The sequence below is a fragment of the Acartia tonsa genome, chromosome 11, assembly GCF_053477335.1.
Source record: "Acartia tonsa isolate MP-2025a chromosome 11, ASM5347733v1, whole genome shotgun sequence".
NCBI classification, from domain to species: Eukaryota; Metazoa; Arthropoda; class Copepoda; order Calanoida; family Acartiidae; genus Acartia; species Acartia tonsa.
Window position 1 is genome coordinate 37,270,819 of NC_137270.1, and position 25,761 is coordinate 37,296,579.

General features: G+C 33.1%; 1 protein-coding gene across 1 annotated transcript; it reads right to left on the reverse strand.

The window, feature by feature from the left end:
- Positions 1-116: 116 nt before the first annotated feature.
- On the reverse strand, positions 117-25,761 carry LOC145331273 (myosin-I heavy chain-like). Its single transcript, XM_080175892.1, has 26 exons — positions 25,666-25,761; positions 23,855-23,943; positions 18,322-18,425; positions 18,040-18,149; positions 17,409-17,466; positions 16,828-16,872; positions 16,048-16,155; positions 15,244-15,307; positions 14,865-14,936; positions 14,475-14,522; positions 10,949-11,071; positions 10,530-10,594; positions 9,786-9,900; positions 9,417-9,482; positions 8,836-8,926; positions 7,703-7,848; positions 6,693-6,751; positions 5,089-5,161; positions 4,671-4,736; positions 3,786-3,854; positions 3,533-3,637; positions 2,538-2,577; positions 1,962-2,069; positions 1,290-1,383; positions 629-694; positions 117-228 (listed from the first exon to the last, which is right to left on the reverse strand). The coding sequence occupies exons 1-26, from the start codon at positions 25,679-25,681 to the stop codon at positions 117-119; spliced, it is 2,112 nt and encodes a 703-aa protein (XP_080032018.1). The 5' UTR covers positions 25,682-25,761.

Below are 25,761 nucleotides of genomic sequence, written 5' to 3' on the forward strand. Positions count from 1 at the left end.
CCCCTGCTGGGGACCTTTTTTGACAGCAAGCTAATTGCTTTCTGCTCTTTTGTAGCGACTTGGCTGTGTTCATATTTCCGACTCTATTGGTTGAATTCAAAGACTAAACATACAACTTATAATATTCCATTAAATTTCCTTAAGATATATCTGACTCCATCTTTCTCATCTTTTGGTATTCTGAATCTCTGCTTGATATCAAGACATGTGTATCTCAACTTGAAATCACTGAAAATACATATCATTAATGTATAATAATAGTTTTATATTTTAATGGAATTGGATTAATTTCCGCTGGATTTAACATGTTCCTCAATGAATTTATTATTACTTAGATCTTACACCAGATTAGCATGTACTATAATAAGGTGAAACTTGTAGCTTTCTAAAATAAACCCCCCCCCCCCCCGTCCACTCCCTCTAACCAATCCCCTCTCCATCTTGCCTACTGCTGAACCGATTTGGTTCTTCTTTACAATGTTACTTCTCATAGGTCATGGGAAGGTATAATACTATTTTGGGGGAGGGTACCAAAAACTAAAATTGACAATTTGTGCCCCTAGAGGCCGATAGTAGGTTATAAAGTAGCTACTCTTATAAAAATGCATCAAAGTATGATGATACTTACTGAAAAGGATAATGAACTGGAAATCCTTGTTTCTTAATTCTGATAATTTCAAGCATCCCCAGATATCTAAACGTCAAAATAGTTTAATCAGTCTTAGAAGATTTATTTTTTTATTTTCGAAGATTTTTAAAAGCGAAGCTTTTCTAAAATTATGACCAGTCCGTCCGTTTGGGACGGTTAGCACTTTTGTTAATTCAGACATTTTAGAATTGTCCTGTCGATTTTAAACTTTGCATGATGGTTCCTATAACATTTAGGTACGATTTACGAAGCGTAGCAACTCTATAAAGTCCATAGATACATTTAAAACATGTTGCTTTTTAACAACATTTTTTTATTTGATATATTTATCTTATTCATCTGATTTTTAGAACACTGATTCCTATTAAAATAAGGATTTAAGGAACTATGTTATAAATAATCGAAGCATCTCTATAATAAGTCCTAAAAATGTAAATATGTCCTGAAACAGCATCCTGTACTTAGGCAGTTTTGCAACAAATTCACTTATTTCACTTATGTTTGTTTATACTTATACATGAATGTTCTGCTTTGTCAGTGCTCACTCTACTTTAATGTTCATTTGTCCTGCCGTTTCAGAACTCCGCTTTCATGGATGTTGTAATCCTTATTTAGAAAAAAAAGAGAAATAGGTACAAACCTTAATTGTTCTAAAACAATGTCTGGTACATATTTCATGGCAGATTTATCATGGTTTGGCTTTATACATCGTACATACCAAGGATTAGTACTTCCTAAAATTATAAAATATTAGTTATAAAATATGTTCTTTGACTGTTTTTATGTCGTTAATGTGCTTATGTTTGGTATGTTTCCCTCTCTGTACCTAACATAACTGTCTATGATCCCCCCAACCCTCCTCTGATCAATGATAGTGAATTTCTAAGTGAAATAAAACAGTTCATTATATTTATCATCTTCCATTGGGTAAACAACAGGTTAACCCACACGACCGTGGCTCAACACGTAGCGCATCCGCTCGTCGTCGGGGAGGTGATAGGTTCGAATCTAGGCCTGACACTGCGTCATGACTTGATGTTAAAAATGGTTCCAATGTCAGATGCGCGACATAAATAGTTAGATTTGGGGGGAATGTCTTGGCCAATACACAGGCGCAACTCATTACAAGACAAAGTTCGTTCAGTCTATGGATTGGTTGTCTTTTGGATGTTTCTTAACCTAATATTCTTGGGTGTTGAGAGTATCGCATCCTTTTTACAAGCGGATGATGTTCTGGATTCTCTAGATGATCACTTGAAAATCGAAGGTGAATCCCGCCCTTCAGGGTAAAGTAAGGTAAATAAAAAGTTACCTAATACTGTGACTAGAACTTGTAATTGGAGCCGGAAAGCATCGCTGACAGTCGGTTTGGCTCGGTTTGTCATCCGTTTCACCGTCCCTTTGCTAAATGAACCATCACCTAAGATAATAAAAGAATAAGATAAAAGGATAGCAATTCAATTGGAAAAAGTTCTACAAAGGGAGAAGTAGTTAGTGCTTGTATTGTGTAAAATCCGTAAGTTAGCTTCAGTCGAAAGCGATTTTTAGGTCTAACAGTTCTTAATACTAATTAAACTCATATCTAATAACAATTAGACTTAATAATCGCTTTTGACTGAAGCTAACTCACGGATTTTACGCAATACAAGCACAAACTACTTCCCGCTTAAATGTTTAGGTACTTAAAATCAGCTGTAACCAAAAACTGGATCAATGTGAAAAATTTTGCTAATTTTAGCAGATTTTTCCTAAGATGTTAGGGAGCAACACATCGTAGTAAAGACGACTTTTTTAGCTTTTTATTATTATAGGGTTATTTCGCTTACTGGCTTGGCTGGCTATACCTTATTACTGGCTTAAAATACTTGTGAATAGAAGAACATCCTACCTTTAACATCACCAAGTTGAGCAACTTTGGAAAGCAGATCCCTGTTGAAATTAAAATATTAATCCATTCTAAAATTTAATTTTTAGGAAATTTTAGGAACCCATGTCATTTTAAATGCCTATAACTATTTTGTTATTGAAGTTAAAGGTTTCAAATTTTGGGTAATGGGTCTACTTATAGCAGGCTTACAGCAGTTAGATCGGTGTATTTCTTGCAGGCTTCCTTTGAGAGGCTTCGGGAGCTACCACAAGTAGCTTTAATATCATCTGTAATCAAATATATTTTTATATTTGACATCAATTGATAAGTCTTAAATATATGCTCTATAGGTAGTATGAATAAAATAAGGAATCCTTTAAAAAATATGAAACCTAAAAAAGTTTAAAAGCACTTATAAGTCTTGGCTTTATTTGATATTTAAAAAAACAGACTTATAAAACAATATAGTTTTGCTTATATCTTTTAACGTTATAAAAAAAAGTCATTTTTGGTTGTTAATAATTCTAAGATATTTGTATTTAAAGAGAAAAATAACTTCTTAGAATTTTTTAATTGCAATTTTATTAATTAAATTGAAAACCTACATCCGTCTATGTATCCATTAATTAGTTCCAGTAACAATCATTTTCTTCGTGAATAACAATTATTTATCGCATCAAGATATAAATATCTTTAAGCGGATATGAAAATGTATAATTAAAAGATTAAACCCAGTTTTTTTAGCCCCGAGATGCCAAAGAGGCACGGACTAAACCAACTGGTTTTAATCTTTTGATTGTTTTTCATATTTATAGTAAACCGGAAATAACACGATACGCTACATGGTTAGTGCTTATGCTTTAAAAACCTAAGTCATAATTTTAACATGTATCGTATAATTATATATCAACTAAAATAGCTAACCTTTACGGACGGACATATGGACCGACCCAAAATATAGAAAAGCTTCGCATTTTAAAAAAATCAGTCGTACTTTTGAATGGATTAATATCATTCCTGAATTCGCAGAGTTCTTGAACAAAGCAGGACTCAGATTTGAGCAGAGCGTCAAAGAACACATCCTGTTGACTATCACGATTCTTTGACACAAAACCTTTCACCTGAACAAAAAATCATAAAAGTTCCCAAGGTAGTTAATCAACGAATGAGAAAACGTTAGTATAAAACTTTGGGGACTAGTATAATAGAGCAGCCCATTATTCTCTCCTTCCCTCCCGACAAAAATTACACGAGAAATATAATGTTTACCTTGTATACTACAGTACCAGCATAGTGTCTAATACTGAATTCTGTGTCCCACTTTCGCCTGTCGTCTCCCTAAAACAACATAATAGTTATTTATCGCATTGTATATAAACATCTTTCCTCGGATATAAAAATGTCCAATTATAAGATTTGGCATCTCGGGGCTACAAAAACTCGTTTTCATCTTGTGATTGTACATTTATATATATATTCGTAGAAAACTGGATATAATACGAGGCTATTTATAATTTTTCAGTATGTCTGAGAACCGGTCCGAATCCTGCGGATATTAATCAGTTTCTAAGTCTTGCTGGAAATCATCGTCTTGGAATTTTGGGCAAAATATGTTTTAGTTTTACAGCTGTAATCTTTTAATTTTTTAATGTAGCAGGATTGCTGGATTGCTTATCGTATAAATATTGCAGCTTTTCGTAATAAAAATTTCCGTGACTTCATCTACATTGAAGAAAAGACTTGATAGTCATTATTAAATCAAACTTTGGACTAACAATTCAAACCTTTTACTATGACCTTACTCTGTGGTTTTTAAAAGTATACAAACAATAAACGACTAAAACAGACTAAACTATTTATATAGTAGCTTCGCTACTATATATCCAACCAAATCTCAGGGATCTAAAGGGATAAGACAATGGCCATTAAACTGTTGGACATTCCCAATTATGATACACAAATTTTCCCTTCTGTAGATTAAAATTAGGGGTTGAAACGTTTGAACACTCAACTTAATAAAATAACCAATCAAAAGACAAGTTGTTAAGCAACGAACAAGAGAAAACGTTTTTATTAAACTTTGAGGACTAGTGTTATAAACAGGCCATTGTCCCCTCTCTCTCTCTCTGCCAAATCTAAAATGGTTAAAATTACCTTTACATAATCTTCATGGCTACCAAATTCTGTGTGAAGATTTGCTAAATATCTCTCGTCATTTCCCTACAAAATAAATATGTTATTAACCACTTCGTACATCTATTTAGACATGCTTTTTTTCATGTATGTATTTTTATTGGAAGCAATGCACTAACGCCATTTGTGGATATCACTTTAAGTAACATCCAACATACAACCAACCCTTTTATTGTACCACCTTTGGCTGAAAGTCCTTACTGTGCATAGTAATGAGTAGCGCCTGTTTTGGGCCAATGCATTTCCCCTACTCTTAACTATTTATGTCGTGCATCTGAAATAGCAGCAGTAGGACCCATTTTTAACATCTTAAGTTATGACGCGGTCTTAAGCCTAGATTTGAACCTATCACCTCCTTTCATCCATAAATACAACTTACCTGAGGCATATGACACTGTTCTGACAATAACTTTAGAATACACTTCGGTGGTTTTTCTATCATTTCCAAACATCTAAAATTAAGATAAAAATCTATAATACAAAGTAGAACGGTGTCTGTCTGTTTGTTTGTTTGTATAGAAGAGTCTCGCTAACCGATTGGGTTCTTCTTAACAGGGTAGCTTCTCATAGGTCCCGGGAAGGTTTATAATTATTTTGAAGGGGGGGGGGGGGGTGCCAAAACCCTACCAAGATAAATCGCTATTAGAAAAAAAACTCCCCCCTCCTCAAGTGCGCCTAGAGGCTCCTAGGCTAGTTCTTATATAAATATTCAAATGATCATGAGATTAAAAGCAGTGTTTGTATAAAAGTATGAAAAGGAAAAGCATCGTGTTATGCAGCGTGAATAGGGAATAACTAGAATTTGGCGCCTAAGTAAATAAAAGCGAGTCAATTGGGAGAATAAAACTAATAGTACTTAAGGATGATTAATTTAAACCCCCAGTTTTGATATAAAAATACCAATTATGTACTACATAGATTACTTTATTTGTGGAAAAATTTGGACATAAGAGTTAGACCAAGTTTTTAAGGCAATAAAAAGGCAAAATTATGATGTAGAGTCGAATATTCCCATCTTGATCTTTTCAAAACTTTTAAAAACAAAATAAACCTGAGAATAAATTCAAACTAAATGGATTATTCCTTCCAATAAGAAACCAAACAAAATAATACTATTGTGCGCTTTACAAGTAATTAAGAACCTTACAAATTAAAGGTGTTAATCGTTACCTAAGACTAATTTTAAATATGTATTACTTAAACTTAAAATTTAAATGAAGTACAAAGAGAAAAACAGTTTACATAATGTCAAAAAGAAAAAACAAAACATTATAAAAGTCATTCATTTTTTAGTTGAAATTCAATTTAATGAGAAATCATAAAAGAACTTAATTGCATAAATAGATGTATTACAGTAAAAGACAGGTTGCCAATTAAGCATTCTTTAATAATCCATAAACAGAAGAAGATTCTAAAGGTTTAGAAATAAAGTAAATTAGGTATTTAAAACAACAGAACAAAATTTTCAAATGTGATTTATGTATTTTAATGAACCAAGGTTTTGGTAACATAGATTCATAGAATGTAGGTATTGTTTCTTATTATTAAAGCGAACATGTTCGTCATGTTGATTTTTTCAATATGTTATAATAGCAGTGTTTCTAATATGGAACTAATTGGTCAGTTGGTTCATCCAGTAGAAGGGGAATCAAAGGGGTAGAGGGGGTATCTTAGCTGGCAGAAAGTATCACCGATTAATTTGCTGCATACGTGATACGAGTATAATAGTTATTTATTGCATCGTATTTTAAACAGCTTTCCCCCGGATAATAAAAATGTACAATTATAAGATTAAAGCCAGTTTTTTTCCCCCGAGATGCCGAAGTTACGAGCTAAAAAACTGGTTTTAATCTTATTATTGTACCTTTTTAAAACTGGATATAATACAATGCTATACATAAGTTTTCAATATGGCTTAGAACCGGTTCTACTCCACCGGATATTAATTAATTTCTATGCGATGCTGAAAAATAAAATTCTTACCTTGTATTATCTGTGAAGGTAATATGAGCAAAATTTATTTCTTCTTCCTTGTAAATTTCCTAAAAAAAAAGGGAAAAGCAAATAAACACCTTCCAATATTTCAGACTTAAACAAAACATTTGACGCAGTGTGTTTTAAGTTTTAACTAATGTAAAAACATGTTAAAACCAGGGATCTTAAGGGATAAGACAATGGCCGAAAAATTAATAAAAATCCCCAATGATAACACAAAATTACCCTTTCTGTAATTACAGTAAGTGGTTGAAATGTTTGGACACTCAGCTTAATAAGCCATCCAAATCAAAATTCAACAACAGTCCCCAAAGTATTAAATCAACGAATAAGAAAACGTTATTATAAAACTTTGGGGGCCATTGTAATAAACAGCCCTATCTGCCCTCCCTTCCTGTGTTAAACCACCTCGAAATAATTCCTTGTACTATTACACGGGAACAAGAATAAATTCAAACACAATTTGCGAAGGTTTAAAACTTGTATTTCCATGATATATGGAAAAATATCCCAATCAAACAGAAAATGCGACAACTAGTAAATGTTAATTGTTCTAAAAAATACAACTAAGAACTTAATTCGCTCCATCAATTTTAATGAACCAATTACGTGTAAAACTACTGACTCGATCTTATTTGTTATGTTTCCCCTTCTTATTAAATTAGGTATATACCTTACCGCTTCCGCTTGTATTGGGATGCGATACTTTTAACACCAAAGTAACATCTAACAGACAACCAACCCTTTGATTGCACGACCTTTGTCCGAGAAGTCCAAACTATGCATGGTAATGAATTGCGCCTGTGTATGGGCCAGGGCATTCTCACTACTCTTAACTATTTTTGTCGCGCACCTGATATTGCAGCAGCAGAAACCATTCTTAACGTCTTTATTTATGACACGGTGTCAGGCCGTAATTCGAACCTACCCGGCGGCAAGCGGATTCGCTAGGTGTTGAGCCACGGTCGCGGATTTTCTAATTAAGATTATTTACTAACCTGTTCAATCTTGAAAACATAATGATTAAAGAACATGTGAAGCTTCTCATTGGTATAGTTGATGCACAGCTGTTCAAAGCTGTTCGTCTCGAAATTTTCGAATCCAAAAATGTCCAGGATACCGATGAATTTGGTCTGGTCAGATCCTAAGAATTGTGTATTGCGTCATAATCTTAGATATTAGATGTGATTCAATGAGATACGCTAATATGAAGAGTGAAGACAAGACACTTTAATTTAATAAATCTGCTTCATTCTACAAAATTTGAATAAAATATTTATGGGATAGAAGTTGTCAAGGATAGTTCTCAACCTTAAAAGAAATAAACATATCTTTTTCTAGGTTTATATAATATGGTTGGATAAAAGCTTTAGTTCTTGAGCATACAGCCCAAAATATGTTTTCTATCCATCTCCATCTATCTAGTCTAGATATCGAGATATCTTGCTAGTTGCTATCTATCTTTGTACCTGGATTTGAACATTTATTAATTGATATGATCAACCAGCCAATCAAAAGATCTTTAGTATAAAGAACAAAAAAACATTGTCTATCCAGCTCTCTAGATATCTTGTTACCTATCTATCATCTATCTTTATACCAGGATTTGTACACTTATTAATATAATCGACCAGTCAAGCAAATGTACTTGAGTATAAAGCTGAAGACATACATTTTCAACATTTCCCTCTATCTTGATATCCAGATAGCTACTAGCTATCTTTCTATCTATCTTTTTACCTGGATTCGTACATTTATTGATATGATCGACCAGCCAAGCAAAAGTTCTTGAGTAAAGCTGAAGACATACATTTTCTATCCATCTATCTAGATATCCAGATAACTACTTGCTGTCTATCTATCTATCTATCTTTTTACATTTATTGATATGATCGACAAGGCAAGCAAAAGTTCTTGAGTATAAAGCTCAATACATACATTTTCTATCTATCTCTCTAAATATCCAGATATCTTGCTATCTATCTATCTATCTTCATACCTGGATTTGTACATTTATTGATATGATCGACCAGCCAAGCAAATGTACTTGAGTATAATGCTCACTCAAAGAATACATTTTCTATCCATCTATCCAGATAACTACTTGCTATCTTTCTATCTATCTTTTTACCTGGATTTGTACATTTATTGATATGATCGACCAGCCAAGCAAAAGTTCTTGAGTATAAAGCTTTGGCCATAGCATGTCGATGCTCTCTTGCTTCCTATTTTTAATTTGTAATATTTCATTCCGAGAATATGTGATAACCTATTTTATAACGTAATAAGCTTTTTTTGTCTGTAGCAAAGGATCTCAATAACCGCTAAACCGATATGGTTCTCCTTTATAGTGAAGCTTCTTATAGGTCCAGGGAAGGTTCATAACTTGTTTAGGTCGGGAATCTCCCATCCCCCAGAAAAAAAATTACATCTGCAAACTTTTCTTTCTCTTCTTGAAACTAATTCAAAATAAGGTAGAGTCACCTTCCCAATTTTCCCATCTTAATTGCCCCTAGAGGCTCCAGAAAACAGATGATTTTTTAATTTTAAATTCTTAAACACAAAAAAATCTATTAACGTCATCAATGTATAAGCAATCGACTACATTCCTACGGTCAGTCCGTCGATCTTACTGATATATACCAGTTGCTGAGTAACTCAGACATTTTCAAATCTTGAAAGTTTAATATTTCTAGGTAGATATGAAATATTTTCCTTAAGTTTGAGAGGAATTTCTGTAACATTTCCACTTATGTTTATCTGTCTCACTAAGGCAACCTAGAAAAAATTAAAATTCAATTAATAGGAATTTATACAGGTATTTTAGGTACATATCGCACTGCATGGATTGGTTAGCCATAGTTGGGAAGTGTTTTATAATGACGTTTTCTTTTCATAATCTAAAAACTTTGGGGACTAAATGAATTTTGATTGGTTGATTATTTAAGTTGTAATCTACAGAAGGGATAATTTTGTGCGTCATCATTGTGGATCAGTATAACTATCTATCATTACCTAATCAATCAATATATCTATCATTACCTAATCAATCAATATATCTATCTATCTTTGGCACTGTACCTGAACTAGCTGATCATAATCAACCGCCAGGAGAGAGGCAATAGTCTTGAGTATCCGTTCATCACCAGGAGTAAGACTAGCGTTGTCAGAACCGTCCTCATCACCGTGTTCACCCCTGAAAGAAAGTTTCATCATAAAGACAATAAAAAATTATAATACATACTACCTAGTTCCTAGGTACTTACTACTCAGGAAAAAATTGGGATTGCTTGAGTAATTTTTATTTCATAATAATGCAAATTATGTCTTCCAAACAGTTAGCTGTCTACCTCCGGTATGAAACTTGAGTTAAGGTTAACAAAGTGCAAATAAGATTTTAATTAGTTTGAACCATAAATAGTCATAAATAATTCAATTAATAGCTTTTTAACAATATTTCATATTCATTAACACCGCATCATAACTAAAGACGTTTAAAATGGTTCATACTGCTACTTTGTCAGGTACGCGACATTAATAGTTAGAGTAGGGGGAATGACTAAGTCCAAAACAGGTGGAACTCATTACCATGCACAGTTAGGACTTCTCAGACAAAGGTCATGCAATTTAAAGGTTTATAGTCTGATGTATTTTACTTTACCAAATACCCCGGGTGTTTGGACAGAAAATGAAACATTTGGCATCCCATAATTATCCTTGGTTGTTGGACCTGGCGTTTGAGTGTCATGGACAGCATCTCCGCATGTATGAGGTAAAAGATGTAAGTAGGTAGGTAACCTGTAAGTAAATATGGCTTAAACTTACTTGTATTTTAGATTTCCCAGCCAAAGAATTGCTGATAACACCCCAAACAGGGAATCCGAGCTTTCCTGGAAAAAAAAAGATTTATTAGAGCTTGAGTTTCCTAGGTACCTAGTTGAGTTTTGCTTTCTATGTTCCTAGGCATTAGAATACACCAGTTAGGATTGGTTTGGTTGTTCATTATCAAAGTTGCAATTAAAGAAATTTATTTAATGCTTAGATAGGTACCTATAGAAAATCAAAATAATGATTTTTTTTAAAAAGGAAAAGTAGACTTTTTTGATTAGGTAGGTATAAACAGAAAAGTCTTATTTCCAATATCTTTAAGCTATAATAGGCTCAATTTCGCAATATGAAAATTAAATTTAGATAAAGACAATATTATCTTCAGTAGTCCTCTCCCTGATACACACTGCTCTCACCTTATTGACTTGAACAATTTCTAAGGCTAGGCGAAGACGGTCAAACCGTTCCGCATCATCCACGCCTTCTAGATCCACACACCCAGACTGGTTCAAGTAGGCGTAGTCGTTGGGCGTCAATATCTAAATAGATGAGTTCTTGTTGGTTGTTCAGCGATTCCATATTTTTATTTATTAAAATGTAGGGGCTGCATGTGAAGAAAAAATATATTCTAATAATAGGTTGGATTTGTGTCTCTATGTTCTTGTATTTTGAAATATCTTTAAAAATGCTAGAGTTTTATGACTTTAGTTTTCATATATTTACTTAGTTGTTCTTATCAAGACTAAGTTATTAACACAAAATATCCCTCCCCCCCCCCTCACCAAAAAGAGAGAAATAATCCCTCCTCTAAAAATAATATCTTCTGCTAATATAAACATTTTACACCCATGTCAAAGATGCAATGATGAGTTGTATAGTAGCTGCACTCAGGAAAAGTAAGAACATTTTATACTTTTTGCACACATAACTGTCTGACCCATTATTATCAGGGATATAAAGGGATGAGACAATGGCCCATAAATAAATGTACATTCTCAATAATGGTAAACAAAAAATTAGCGGTTGAAACGTTTGAACTTTATGGAACAACAAATCAAAATTCACTAAAGTACCCAAAGAGAACTATCCACGAACCAGAGTAAGTGATTCTAAGCATCTTCCAGCATTGATCCATAGTTTTTTTTTAGTGAATATACTAGGTTTATGTTTAATATTTGCTTTATCGACTAAAAAGTTAGTTTTCACCATGGTTTTATATGAAAAAAACTTGGAAATGTAAATCAATTTTTAAAGCAATATCATCAAATGCTTTGTTGAGTTCAAAGGACAAAATAAAATAACACTGCAGAAAAGCATCAAATGTTGTAAATTGCAAAAGTACATTAATTAAACCGTTTACAAGTTACCAACCCTTTTTTCTAAATATACATTTTTAATCACAATAATATATGTACTTTTGTGTCAAAGCTTTTAAACAACAGTTTGAACTCATCAAAACATTCGATGATATTGCACCAAACAATGCTTAATATTTCAAAGTTTTTTTTTCATATAAAACCATGGTGAAACCTAACTTTTTATTCGATAAAGCAAATATTAAACATAAACCTAGGTAGTATATTTACTAAAAAAATATTATGGGTCAATGCTGGAAGATGCTTAGAATCACTTGCTCTTGTTCGTGGATAGGCCTCTTTGTAAAGCCAACGAATAAGAAAACGTTATTATAAAACTTTGGGGACTAGTGTAATAAACAGCCCATTGTCCCCTCTCTCTCTCTGCATCTTTATAGACTGGTTTTACAGTAGTGCACCAAATTACAATAACAATAATAATTCTGCACTGGCAAGCCTGTTACCGTGATGTGGCTGTGTTATAATAAAGACCAGAGTCCAATCTTTGGAAGGATGCAACAAAAAAGTTTTGTCCAATTTTCTAACAATCTTTTTAATATTCTTACTGCACATCTCTTTAGTCTTATCTTAATACATACTACATACAAAAAAAATTGTGCAGCTATTCAAGCTGTTTTTTAAGCATTTTTAAAGGATTTTTAAAGAATCAACTGCAAAGTTAAGAATAAGAATAATAACACACATCAATTTTTATTGGGATTTTATTATTTTAAGGAAACTTATATTAAAGGTAGTTTTAAAGCTAGAATAATGAATTTTAAATCAAATTTGTGCAAAAATACCCAATAGTTAATAATTTCCAGTATGGCTTTCAAAAACGATTAATTACCACTGGACTAGAACAGGTTCTCAGCCATACGGAAAAATCATGTGTAGCTTAGTATTAAAGAAAATTTCCCATAAATATTAAAATAAAACTCATAAAATTAATACCTGTTTTGTTAACCCAGGCCTTCAGCCCACTAGGCCTTACAAAACTGGTTTTATTCTTGTGAGTTTCATTTTAATATACGGGAAAGCTGTCAATAATACGATGCGATAAAAAACTACTCTCATATCATTATTCTTAAAATGCAATAAATAACTGAAGTTAGTACAGTTACTGATATAAAGAATTGAGTTTTAAAGATTTAACTTTAGTGTGAGTTGCAAAATTGAGTTCAAATTCCAATTTTGTGAAGCCCGTGTTCTATTTCTAATTCCCATATATTTGCCAGGGAAACAGAGATAGGCCAATGAACATTAAAAAGCTCTCCCCCCTAATCTTAATAGGTGGTGGGTAGTATTGAGGCAAAGTAAAAGCTATAGAATAATATAATCGACTTTGTTATCCCCTAATTTATTCAGAAACATGACACAACAGAATTTAATCTGTAAAGGTAACATATATAGGTTGATTTTTCCAATTTAAATTCTTATTTATAAATAAAATCATCCAAGGTATAGAATAAGCTTCCATAAAAAGTGCAAGCATATTAGGGGAGTCTTTTGAGAGATTTTTTGCTACACACAAAAAATCTTCATACAATAAGTACACATTCTGTAACAAATGTTTATTAAAAGTAAATTCTTTTCGAACCCTGATAAATATGTCAATCCATGTTTTAACTCCTGCCTAGTTAATAAAATTTCTTCACCCTTACAGTCTGAATAAAGCTAAGGTAAGGTAATATAAATAGTCCCATTTTCTCTGTTCTATATAAGGAATTTCTAGTATATTTCAAATAAGAAGGGCAACACCACGGTCCACCATACTCATCTAAAATATCTATAAATTCTACTGTTACACCATAATAATCAACTCAAGTAACCATCTAACCAGTAAAAGTTTACAGGGAGTGGTGGGGATATTGTGCTGCATATTACACTAGTCCCTAAATTTTTATTATTACGTTTTCTTATTCGTTGGGTCAAAATTTTTTAGAGTGATGTTGTTTTAGATTGATTGGTTTACTAAGTTGAGTGTCCAAACGTTTCATTCAACAACTTATTGTAATCTAAAAAAGAGGTAATTTTGTGTATTATTTAGTGATGGGAATCCGGATCCGGAATCCGAATCCGGAATCCGGAATCCGCCCAATTTTCGGCCAATTTTGGAATCCGAATCCGGATCCGGAATCCGTTTTTTATAGCGGATTCCGGATTCTAAATTGGTAGGCTAAAATTGCCGTCTTTTTTCTTACAACTCCCTCTGTTTGAAGGCAAAGATCAAAAAAAAAATTTCTACATAACAAATTTCAATAATTACTAATGTGATGTAAATGTTTTAGTTATGCTGGAAGTCAACACTTTAAACAAATCAAGGCTTCAACCAAGTAACATAGTGATAAATTAACGAAAAAAGCTATCCCTCTGTGACGGACGGCCTTTTAAAATACTGCTAGAATCCGGAATCTGAATCCGGAATCCGCAAGAATCCGTCACTTTTTTTGACGGATTCCTTCAGAATCCGGAATCCGAATCCGGCCCAAAAATTCGACGGATTCCCATCCCTAGTATTACTATTTGGGATGAACATCAATCTATCGGCAATAGTCTTATCCCTTTACATCCCTGAAAAGTTTACCTGAAACTGTTCTGCAAAGTTTTTGTCTCGTGCCGCAGCTGCAGTCAACTAAAAAAGATGCAAATTAAAAGGTGAACAATAGAGGACAACAATAGTTTGTATTCTTTCATTTATAAGCTTAAATATAGAAAAACTACAATGCTTTCACTCCTTTTTAAAAATAAGTTAGAAACAAGGTCCGGAGGTAAGGAGGGCCTAGAAAAATAGCTTAAACCCCTCACAAGACTTACAAATCTTAGAACAAAATATGCTAAAACCATCACAGGACCTATGTGAAGCTTACCTAAAATAGTATTAGTGAACCCAATCGGTTAAGTGGTTATTTACCTAGATCTTATTAAGCTTTAGACAAAGAACACTTACTTTTTTATATAATAGGATATGTATTACCTGGTAAAAAACGTGATAATTTCGTTCCTTGGCCGACTGATGAATTATTCTCGATTGTTCCAACAAATAATCCTAAAATTTAAATATTTTTCAGTGGGCTTGAACATAATTTTTAAAAGTTTGAAATTGAATTACTTAACATATCTAGGATAATATTAGTGTATTATTTAGATGGAGCCACTTTTTAATCCTTACAAAGTAAAGGGTATTTGAAAATTCTTAGCTACCTAGGAGAAAATTATTCATATTTTGCCGTTGAAAGGAAGATTGCTTAAAGTGCCATTTTCATCTGTTAATAAAAAAAGAAGCTACAACCAAATCCTACTTTGGATTGTTACTGCACAAATAAAAAGCATAGCCACTCATCAAGTTACTTTACCTGTATGACACAGCCAGCAATTTTGAATTCATCATCAAAACAGACTTGCATAAATCTACCAAACCTAAAATATTAGCAAAATAGAATCAAGTTTAAAGGAAGCCTTAACTTAAATAACAAAAAAGTTGTAGGCATTTTAAAATAACATTTTAGGTGCTAATTTTGAAAGTTTTCAAATTTGGGATATTGGGTCTACTTGTGGCAGCAGTTCAGCAGTTAAAGCTGTGTATTTCTTGCAGGGTTCCTTTAAAGAGAGATTTTAATGATATGTTTTGGGGAAGGAGTTTAGCGAAAATTTTATTCTTAGACTCTTGGGTCCTACTAGTTTTTTTTCAATTTAGCTCCGAATACGAATTTCTTATTTCCGCTGAATTAAAACTGGTTCTTAACCGTCCATACTTCACTGAAAACTTATTGTATTAGGTAATAAATTATAATATAAAATGGAAATATGTCTTTCAGTATTTTCGGTTAAAAATAATGCAAAGAAAAGAAAAGAAAATGACAACAAAATAAATGTTGATAATAATTTTCCAATGTTTCAATCTAGCAATTTCATTAATTTGATAAGAGTAGAAATAATATTTAATTTGTGAAGGAAAACGAACCCAAAAATAAAATGCGAGACAGATAAGCAAAATTAAGTGCATTTTGTCTTATCATAAAAGTTTTTATTTGTGGAAAATTGACCGAATTCTTGTACTGGACACTTACAGTGTCGATTTAAAATTTCCATGATTTTTTGTAAAATATTGCAATTTTAATGAGAAAAGGTAACTCCATCATTGCAAAACCTTTACTGACCTGGAAGAATTGTCATTTCTGATAGTTTTGGCATTGCCAAATGATTCAAGAATATTGTTGGCCTCCAGGATTTGTTGTTGCACCCACGTTGAGATATTTGCTGTCACTCTAAATTAATAATTTTAAGTAAGAGATATTCCCTTAACCGCGACCCTGGCTGTGGTGATAGATTCGAATCTCGGCGCGACACCGCGTTATAACTAAAAACTTTAAAAATACTTCCTACTGCTGCTATGTCAGACGCGCGACAAAAATAGAGTATAGCAAATTCATTAGCACACAAATAGAAGCAAATGATTAAAAGGCACAGTTAGATCTTCTCAGACAAAGGTCGTGCAATCAAAAAAAATCGGGGGGGGGGGGGTATTTTTAATTTTTTGGGGGGTTGGGGGTGTCCCACCCCTCCAAGAAAATAGTTATAAACCTTCCCGGGACTTATGAGAAGATACCCTGTAAAGGAGAACCCGATCGGGTTCAGCGGTTAGCGAGATCCTTCGCTACAAACCGACAAACAGACATCTAAATGTTATATGTATAAAAAAAATTCAAATTGAAAAAAAAATCCTAAGAGGACAATAATACCTTCTTTATGTTTAAATGGTATTTATGCTGCAATGTTTATAAACATAATGGCGTTTGTTATAAATATAAAAGACACAAGGACAAAAATATAAAATGTAGGCAAAGCATTTTTAAACAAGTTAGTTTGATAGTTTAAACAAGCTTAAATGAATTTTGAACATTTAAAAACATTAAGAATTTTAAAGCAATTAGAAAAACCTCGATGTTCTATATGCTTTAGGATTAGAATGTAACCAAATTGATCTTAAAATATTAACATTAAAAAAAAATCTAGAAATTAAATTTATACCTAATTTAAGATCTTCATGGGTATGAAAGACTTATAAAATAGTAACACTTCAAATTTTTAAAACAATAAAAGAATTAAATTTTAGAAAATAGTAGGTAATAATTCCATTAAATGAATTAAATTATTTTATTCTTTTTAATTTTCAATAATAAAAATTATTTACACTAAGAAAATGTTACATATCACAAATAACATTTCCTCTAGTGCTATAATGGAGCTTTAAAAATGTATTGTTTTTTTTTCTGTTAATGGGCTGTTTCTTACACTAGTCCCCAAAGTTTTACAATAAAGTTTTCTTATTCGTTGGCTTAACAACATTGGGGACTTTTGCTGAATTTTGATTGGTTAGTTTATTAGGTAAGTTGGGTGTTCAACCTTTTCAACTATAACTTTAATCTACAGAAGGGGTAACATTCTGTATCATCATTTGAGATTTACATCAATTATCGGACATTGTCTTATCCCTTTAGATCCCTGGTTAAAGACTTACTTGCACAAGTATTCTAGGATAAATTTTGTATTTTCTGTTTTACCGGCACCGCTTTCACCTAAAGTAAACAATTGTATTGTATTATAGACAGCTATCCGCGGATATAAAAATGTACAATTATGAGAATAAAACCAAATCTAACAAAACTGGTAGGTAGGTATTAACTTTTTTTTAATATTCGTGGAAAACTCGATATAATACGATACAATTCATGATTTGAGTATGGTTGAGAGCCGGTTATAATCCAGCGGATATTAATCGGTTTCGAAGCCATACTGGAAAATATATGCATAAAAATGTATATTTTGCAAAGATTAAAGATTAAACTAGGTAATGGTTCAAATCTCTTTTTTATGCATAGCCTATTATCACAACTTCAATATATAATTTAGTTGCATAGGTAGGTAATAGATTCCTTAGGTGTATATCACAATAAAAATAGGCAAATTTTTTTAATAAAAAGAATCATTAGGATATAAGTCAAAATTGAACATGATATTTTATGAAAATTTAAAAAAGTAACAGATCGATAGAAACTTAAAAGCAGTTCATATACATTTCTTGCATAGATAGACAGGTATCCGTGGATAGTAAAATGATTTACTAATGACCCCTCTTAGACGTTATATACCTGAAATGACTAGAGATTGGTTTATAGCTTCTGACTTGAGATGATTGTAGGAAGACTCTGCAATAGCAAACACATGGGGCTCCAAGCTTCCAAATTTGGCACCATGATATCTATAAAACAAATATAAATATATATCTAAATTGATATATGTTGTACCAGAATTTCATGTACTCGGATAAATGATGATGCACGCAGCTGGCTAAAATTATGATACCCCACACCCACCTACTTTACGCCATCCCCTCCCCTCATCCTAGAAAGACGAACTAACCAATAAAATACCTTAAAACATTGCCCGCTTCAAATATCGGAAGTTCTCTGTATGGATTAACAGCCACTAGGATAGGCCCTGTGTAGGTGTAGATTTCTCCACGTTCAAATCGAACCTGTAAATATTTAAAATCAAGCTATTTATATAACCTCCAGGGGCTGTGATTCAGCCAATTAATTATATTTGAAATTGTCGAAAATTAAATATTTTGTTGGCGTAAACTTCTATTTTGATGTAGCTGAAAGGAAGTGGGTAAGAAGGGGGGAGAAATGAAGAAAGAAGGTTGTGGGGAAATTTTCACATAGAATTGTTTGTCTGAATCACATTTCCTAGTCCCTGTATAACATTAAAATTGGATGTGTGTTGTTTTTATGACTCGAATAACAAATATGCCAAATGTCTAAACTGACCAAGCTATACTTGCTTGATTCACTTCACTAAAAGAAGCCGTAAGCCCACTGAAAATAAAAAAAGTGATCTTTTAAACTGTGATTAAAATGTCAAGGGACAGGCAAAAAATGTCGGAACAATCCTGCTGAGCATAGAGGAGCTGTGGTCGGACTGAGAATAAAGATTAATAGCTGTCTGGGGAGGCTAAAATAGACCCAGGATAAAGACATTATAATTTTTCTCAGTGACGTGAAGCTGTGCTGGGGGGCTAAGAATACTCCCGGGGGCCTGAAAATCCCTAATTTTCAACTTTGATTCTAAAATAATACCCAAAACGATAAATTAATACCCATTATAATAATATGTCATTTTATGTATTTTAAATTTGTCTGAATGTTATGTTTTTATTTTAATTATGTAATGCACTAAAAGATATAAGAAAAAAAAGAGAAAAAACAAACAAAACAAAAAGTAAAAAAAAAAAGTTTTTTTAAAACCAGGAAAAAAAAGAGTATAAAAAAAAGAAGAAAAAAGAAAAAAAAGTATAAAAAAAAGAAAAAAAAAGTATAAAAAAAAGAAAAGAAAAAGTATAAAAAAAAGAAAAGAAAAAGTAAAAAAATAAAAAAAAAAACGAAAGAAAACAGTGCATATTATCTTACTTGTTTTATTTTAATTATTGTGATCAAAAAGTTTTGTGATTTATCTGTACTTGAATCTCACGGTGATCCTTCGCAGGGCCACCCTTTAAGGTTTCTTTGAAGCCTCGCCTAAGGGGAGACTAAAGTACACATTAAGTTTTATTTGTAAAAATGGCACCCAAAAACCCATGTATTGACTGCAAAAAAGAAGTCAAAACCAAATCCATCAGCTGCTGTATTTGCCAAAGATGGGTCCATGGCGACTGTGTTGGTCCAGAAACTTATAATCTTGTTGTTGCAATGACTGAGAGGTCTGGTTTCCATTGCTGGAGCTGCGAAGGCTGTACAAGTGCATACAAACAGCTGAGCAATGCTTGTGCCGCCAATACCAGAGAAATAAATGAACTAAAACAAACCGTGGAAGATCTTAAATCCAAGACCAAGAAAAACGAAGATGACATTAATGCCACTAATGCAAATGTTGCATCTATTAAAAATGACCTGAAAGAAAGGAAAGAAGAAGCTCTATCATATTCTGAAAACACTGCTGATCAAGTGTTGAGAGAAATAACTGACCGAAATTCAAGGAAAAAAAACCTTGTCTTTTATGGTATACCTGAAGCTAATTCTGAACTGCCAGGACATATAAAAAAATGCCAGGATAAATTGGAAGTCCTAGAAGTTTTGTCTGAAGTTGATTGTGCTGTTGATATTGATACCAACGTTAAATTTGCTGCAAGGCTGGGTAAAGTATCTGAGGAAACCAACGAACCAAGACCTCTATTAGTAGGGTTTGATACTGAAGAAATAAAAAACGAAATTATTGGAGCTGCCTATAAACTTAAATATTCTGAAATGAGTGATGTATCTATTGCACCTGATCTTACTGCCAAACAAAGAAAAGAAGAATCTCGTCTCAGAACTGAAGCCAATAAAAGAAACGAAGAAATGGATCCTGAAGATGCAAAAAACTGGACATGGAGGATAGTGGGGCCACGTGGAGAACAAAAGCTTATAAAACAACGGAAGAAGGAGCAGGAGCCACAAAAAGCACAGATAAGGCAAAAGAGAAAGAGGCCAACAAGGACAGCCAATCTAGACAAGGACGAGAGCGAAGAAAGCCAGGAGGACATTCTTCTCCCAGCAAAGAAACAATAAAAATACTGTATTCCAATGTTCGTGGTTTACAATCTAAACTACAAGAACTTAGCTGCCAAGCATATGAACTTAAACCTGACATTATATTATTATGTGAAACATGGTGCAATAATTTTACCTCTAGTGATATTTTAAACATTCCTGGTTATTGTATTGATAATTCATTGAGAAAAGACAGAGTAGATACAGCTCATGGAATTGGTGGTGGATTAATTGTGTACGTTAAAATTGGCCTGACAGTTTTAGAACATGACTTTAATAGTGATTTTAATCAATACAACTCTTTTAAACTTTACAGTAATGACGGAGGCCATGTGAAATTTGTTACAGTGTACAAATCCCCAAACAGTGACAATGAAAACATTGACAAATTATGTGAACTAGTCCAAACAATGGATAATAATACATTTATGATTGGTGACTTTAACTTTCCTGGCATCAGGTGGAATGATAAAATGGCGGATAGTAAAGGCAGAAAATTTCTCAACACAATCATTGAGAACAACATCCACCAAGCTGTTGAAGAGCCAACCCATATCAAAGGTAACATTTTAGACCTTGTTCTGACAAAAAACCCTGAGCTAATTGTTGATTTGAGTGTATTGGACAACCTCAGTAAAAGTGACCACAATATGATATTACTTGAAATTCAAACCAATGTCTCTAAAAACACTACCAACGAGAAGATTTTTGATTGGAACAAAACAGATTTCAATGGAATAAAAAATGGCATGAGCGAAGTGAATTGGAAAAATGAATTTCATAATAAATCTGCCTCTGAAATGTGGGCTACCCTGAAAAGTAAAATTGATAATCTGCAAGAAAAGTTTGTACCCAGAAAAAACCGTAGGTCTCCAGGGAAACCTCCATGGATGAATAAGCACATTCTTACAGTGATAAGAAAAAAAAGAAGACTGTACAAAGTCAGTAAAAGTGACCAAACTAAGTATAATGACTATGTAGCGCAAGAAAAACAAATAAGAAATGCAGTGAGAAAGGCCAAAAAAAGTTATGAGAAACACATCTCAAAAACATCAAACAGCAGTGATAAAAAGTTCTACTCTTACGTTAAAAGTCGTACTAAAGTTAAGACAAGTATTGGTCCACTCAAAGATGAGAATGGTGAAACTCATTCAGTACCAAAACAAATGGCAGAAATACTAAATAACTTTTTTAGTGGTGTATTCACAAGAGAAGACACAAATAACATCCCAGAACCAGAAGCTCATGAATTTAATGAGAGACTTGAATTTGTAAACTTTACTCGAGAAAAGGTGATGGCAAAGATAGACAAACTCAAAAATGGCTCTGCTCCTGGCAATGATAAAATTGAGGTTGTACTTTTAAAGGCTGTAAAATCTGAAATTGCTGAACCTTTAACTATGATTTATACCAAATCTTTCCAAACAAACGACATTCCTGCTGATTGGAAAGATTCTAACATCACACCTGTCTTCAAGAAAGGATCCAAAAGCAATCCTTCAAATCACAGACCTCTTGCAATGACTCCAATTCCATGTAAAATAATGGAATCTATTATAAAAGACGACATTGTTGCCCACCTTGAAGAACAGAACCTGATCAGATCTAGTCAACATGGATTTACCAAGAATAGAAGTTGTGCAACTAATCTTCTTGAATTTTTTGAAAAGGTTTGTCAAATTTTTGATGAAGGTGATTCTGTTGATCTTATCTACCTTGACTATGCTAAAGCATTTGACAAAGTTCCCTTCCAAAGGCTAATTGTTATACTTAAAGCTCATGGCATCAATGGCAACCTTTTGAAATGGATTGAAAACTGGATTTCTGGCCGCAGACAGAGAGTTGTCCTAAATGGTGTGTTCTCAGAATGGATTGAAGTTCTTTCAGGTGTACCACAGGGAAGTATCCTTGGTCCAATCCTGTTCATAATTTTCATCAATGATATTGATTGTAAAATACTTATAGATTTGATGAAAAAGTTTGCAGACGACACCAAAGGAGCCCACAAAATAACCAGTGATGAGGACACAAAGATTATTCAAACAACACTTGATAATCTTTTCAATTGGAGTATTCAGTGGGGCATGGAATTCAATAAAAGTAAATGCAAAGTTATGCATATTGGACGTAAAAACCCTAAATTTGAGTACTTTATTGACAATGTTAAACTCCAGAAAATTGACAGTGAAAAAGATCTTGGTATTCTAACCTCCAGCACATTAAAACCATCGCAACAATGTCAAGAAGCTGCAAGAAAAGCCAACTTTGTTCTCAACCAGACCCTGAAAGCTTTTCATTACAGAGATAAAACAGTGTTTCTTCAACTGTATAAACGCTATATTCGGCCCCACCTGGAATTTTCTACAGTAACTTGGAACCCCTGGACTGCTGCAGATGTTGAAATACTAGAACAAGTCCAGAAGAGAGCTGTAAACTCTATCTGTGGCTTAAATAGCTCAAATTATGTTGATAAACTGAAGGAACTAAAAATCACATCATTGGAGGACAGACGTACCAGATTTGACATGATCCAAGTCTACAAAATTCTCAACAAAGTTGACAAAGTTGAAGAAAACATCTGGTTTACAAGAGCAAATGTTAATTTGGGAAGAGTCACTAGACTAGCTGCCAACCCACTCAACCTGAAGAAAAAACGGGTAAACACAGATGTCTACAAAAACTTTTTTTCCAATAGGGTCATCGACCTATGGAACAATCTACCAGATAACGTAAAATCTGCAAGAAACCTGTACATTTTCAAGAAAGAATATGATAAACTTTAAAGACTTTTAACAAAACCGTTAATGTGAAGAATATTCTATTAGTTGTACTTATATCTGTGATAAAATTAACATGTTTTGATGATGCCCTAATATTCTCGATATGCTCCAGTAGGGGCCATGAGAATTATATAAACATAAACATAAACAAGGAATATCTTACCTACTAAAACTTAAATTCAGAGATTACGTACCGAATTGATTTGACAATTTACGATTAGGCTTCCTCCCCATTGTGATAAAAAACCTACTAATTATTTCGTGTTCATATATCCCTTCCATTCCCCCACAATAATTTTAAGCTTCCAAAGACATAAACTAGTTTGGGAAAAGTTGTCTTGGTTTCGAAACCCTTCTGTTAAGTAGCCATTGTAGACTTTGAACAAAATTTCAGTCGGATTTTAAAATTCAGCCTGTGGTCAAAGAAATTAATTTCTGTTTGAATTATGTCACTGTGTAGTTGTACCTATTGGATTTGTCTGTGTCATTATTTCAAAGTTAGTAGATTTTGACCGAAATTTTTTGAAGATTTTTTTTAATTTAGAAAATTAACACGTATTTCTCTTCTCTCTCTCACTTTGACTAGAACTACGTACCTGCAGATTTCTGTTGACCCCATTCTCGTTCATGTCCGAGATTGTTGTCATGTCGGGCACGCCCTCCTCCGCCCGAATACCCGCCATACCTAGAAAAATATATATAGAACAAAATGATCTTTAAGTGGCCATAGGATGTATCATAAAGAAAAGCACACATCATGTCACTATATGATCGCCGAACCTAACAAATGTTAGTGGTCAAATCGATCACTTTTACTTTACCTATATCAGTACCTAAGTAAAGTGGTCATTCTTTGGTCATAATGATTATAGGTTTAGCAGGTTATTCTATCCATATAATAGACATTAGACATACATAAACAAACAAAGGGGTCATAAGTTTAAAGATAAGTATCTTAAGTTATAATACCTATTCAAATTAATTTTTATCCTACAAACAGAGCACAACAAATATCTAAAATTACTTCAGCAATGGCATGTGCACTAGTCCATAAAAATCTTAAAAAAAGACCTTACTTAAAAGTTCTACGTTTATGGAAGTTCTCGTTGGCTTTTCATGTGATGGGAGGGGGTAGAAAATTAGCCCCCTCCCCCCGCCCCCCATTAGAGAAGTATCCTTTGCTATAAAAACAAAGATGACAACATCCATAATAGTTTTGCTCTGAAACGGTAGGATGAACTAACATTAACACTTGCAGAGTGTCATACCTGAAAAACCAGGGTGTCGGAGCCGTATAATTTTTATGCGGCTCCGGCTCCGCGGAGCCGTATTTGGAAATACGGCTCCAGCTCCGGCTCTGGCTCCGGCTCCAGCTCCGGCTCCTACCTTAAAATTAATATATCAATTTTTTTTCATTATTGAATTTGATAAAATAAAATAAATAATATAAAATATTTTGCTTTTATTTGATTAAATAAAGCTATATAAAAGTAGAAGGATGTGTGTCTATTTGTTAAGCAACAATAGTTTTTCAGTTTATTATATGGAAATAGACCGTTGCCAAATTATAATATTACTTTAAAAAATCATTTTTAGCAAGTCCGGAGCCGGAGCCGTTTTTAACGAAAAATACGGCTCCGGATCCGGCTCCGGCTCCACCAAAAATGTTGCTGCTCCCGGCTCCCGGCTCCGGCTCCGAAACCCTGTGAAAAACCATAATAAAAATATACCTTGTTGTAATTGGAATCAGTAATCAAAAAAATCAGATGAATTATTAGGTTATATAGGTAGGTTTATCACATAAAACATTTTTGTTGAAAAGGTTAAAAATCAACATATATGTTTATTTTATGGACGTATTGACATTCTAATAACAATTTTTGAGTTGCTAAGCTTTCTAAATCGTACCTAACAATTAAATGAATCATCATGCAAAGTTTCAAATCGATAGGACAATTTTAACATGTCTATATTAACAAAAAGAGCTAATCGTTCCGGACGAACTGACCCAACCTAATTATAGAAAAGCTCTGCTGTTAAAAATATTCTGAAATAAACTTGATATTACGGCTGGGCGTCCCCTCTAGTAATATGAGAATAACTTGGTGTTTTTCTTTATTGCTAATCCTTCTTGGCAAGTGTTTAATACAATTTATTTAATGGATAAATAAAATATTTTAAGAAGTTAGTGGCTGCACCCCTAGCATTTTGGGGCTCTATATTCGAAGGGACTTGTAAGGGCTGAAAAATAGCCTTCGCTACAGAAAAAAGCTTATTACTTTATATAATAGAATTATGCATACAAAACTAGTTTGATATTAGTGCATCATATCTCATGACTGGGGAAATGGTAATGGGAGACACAAGCTAAAAATGGGGGGAAAAGGGGTGTAGATGGGATTCATACCTGAAACGTCAAACATCTCGGTCTATCGCCAAAGTCTCATCTCTCTTCTAACATTATAATAATAAGTCTATTTCATTTCTATATACTATCTGAAAT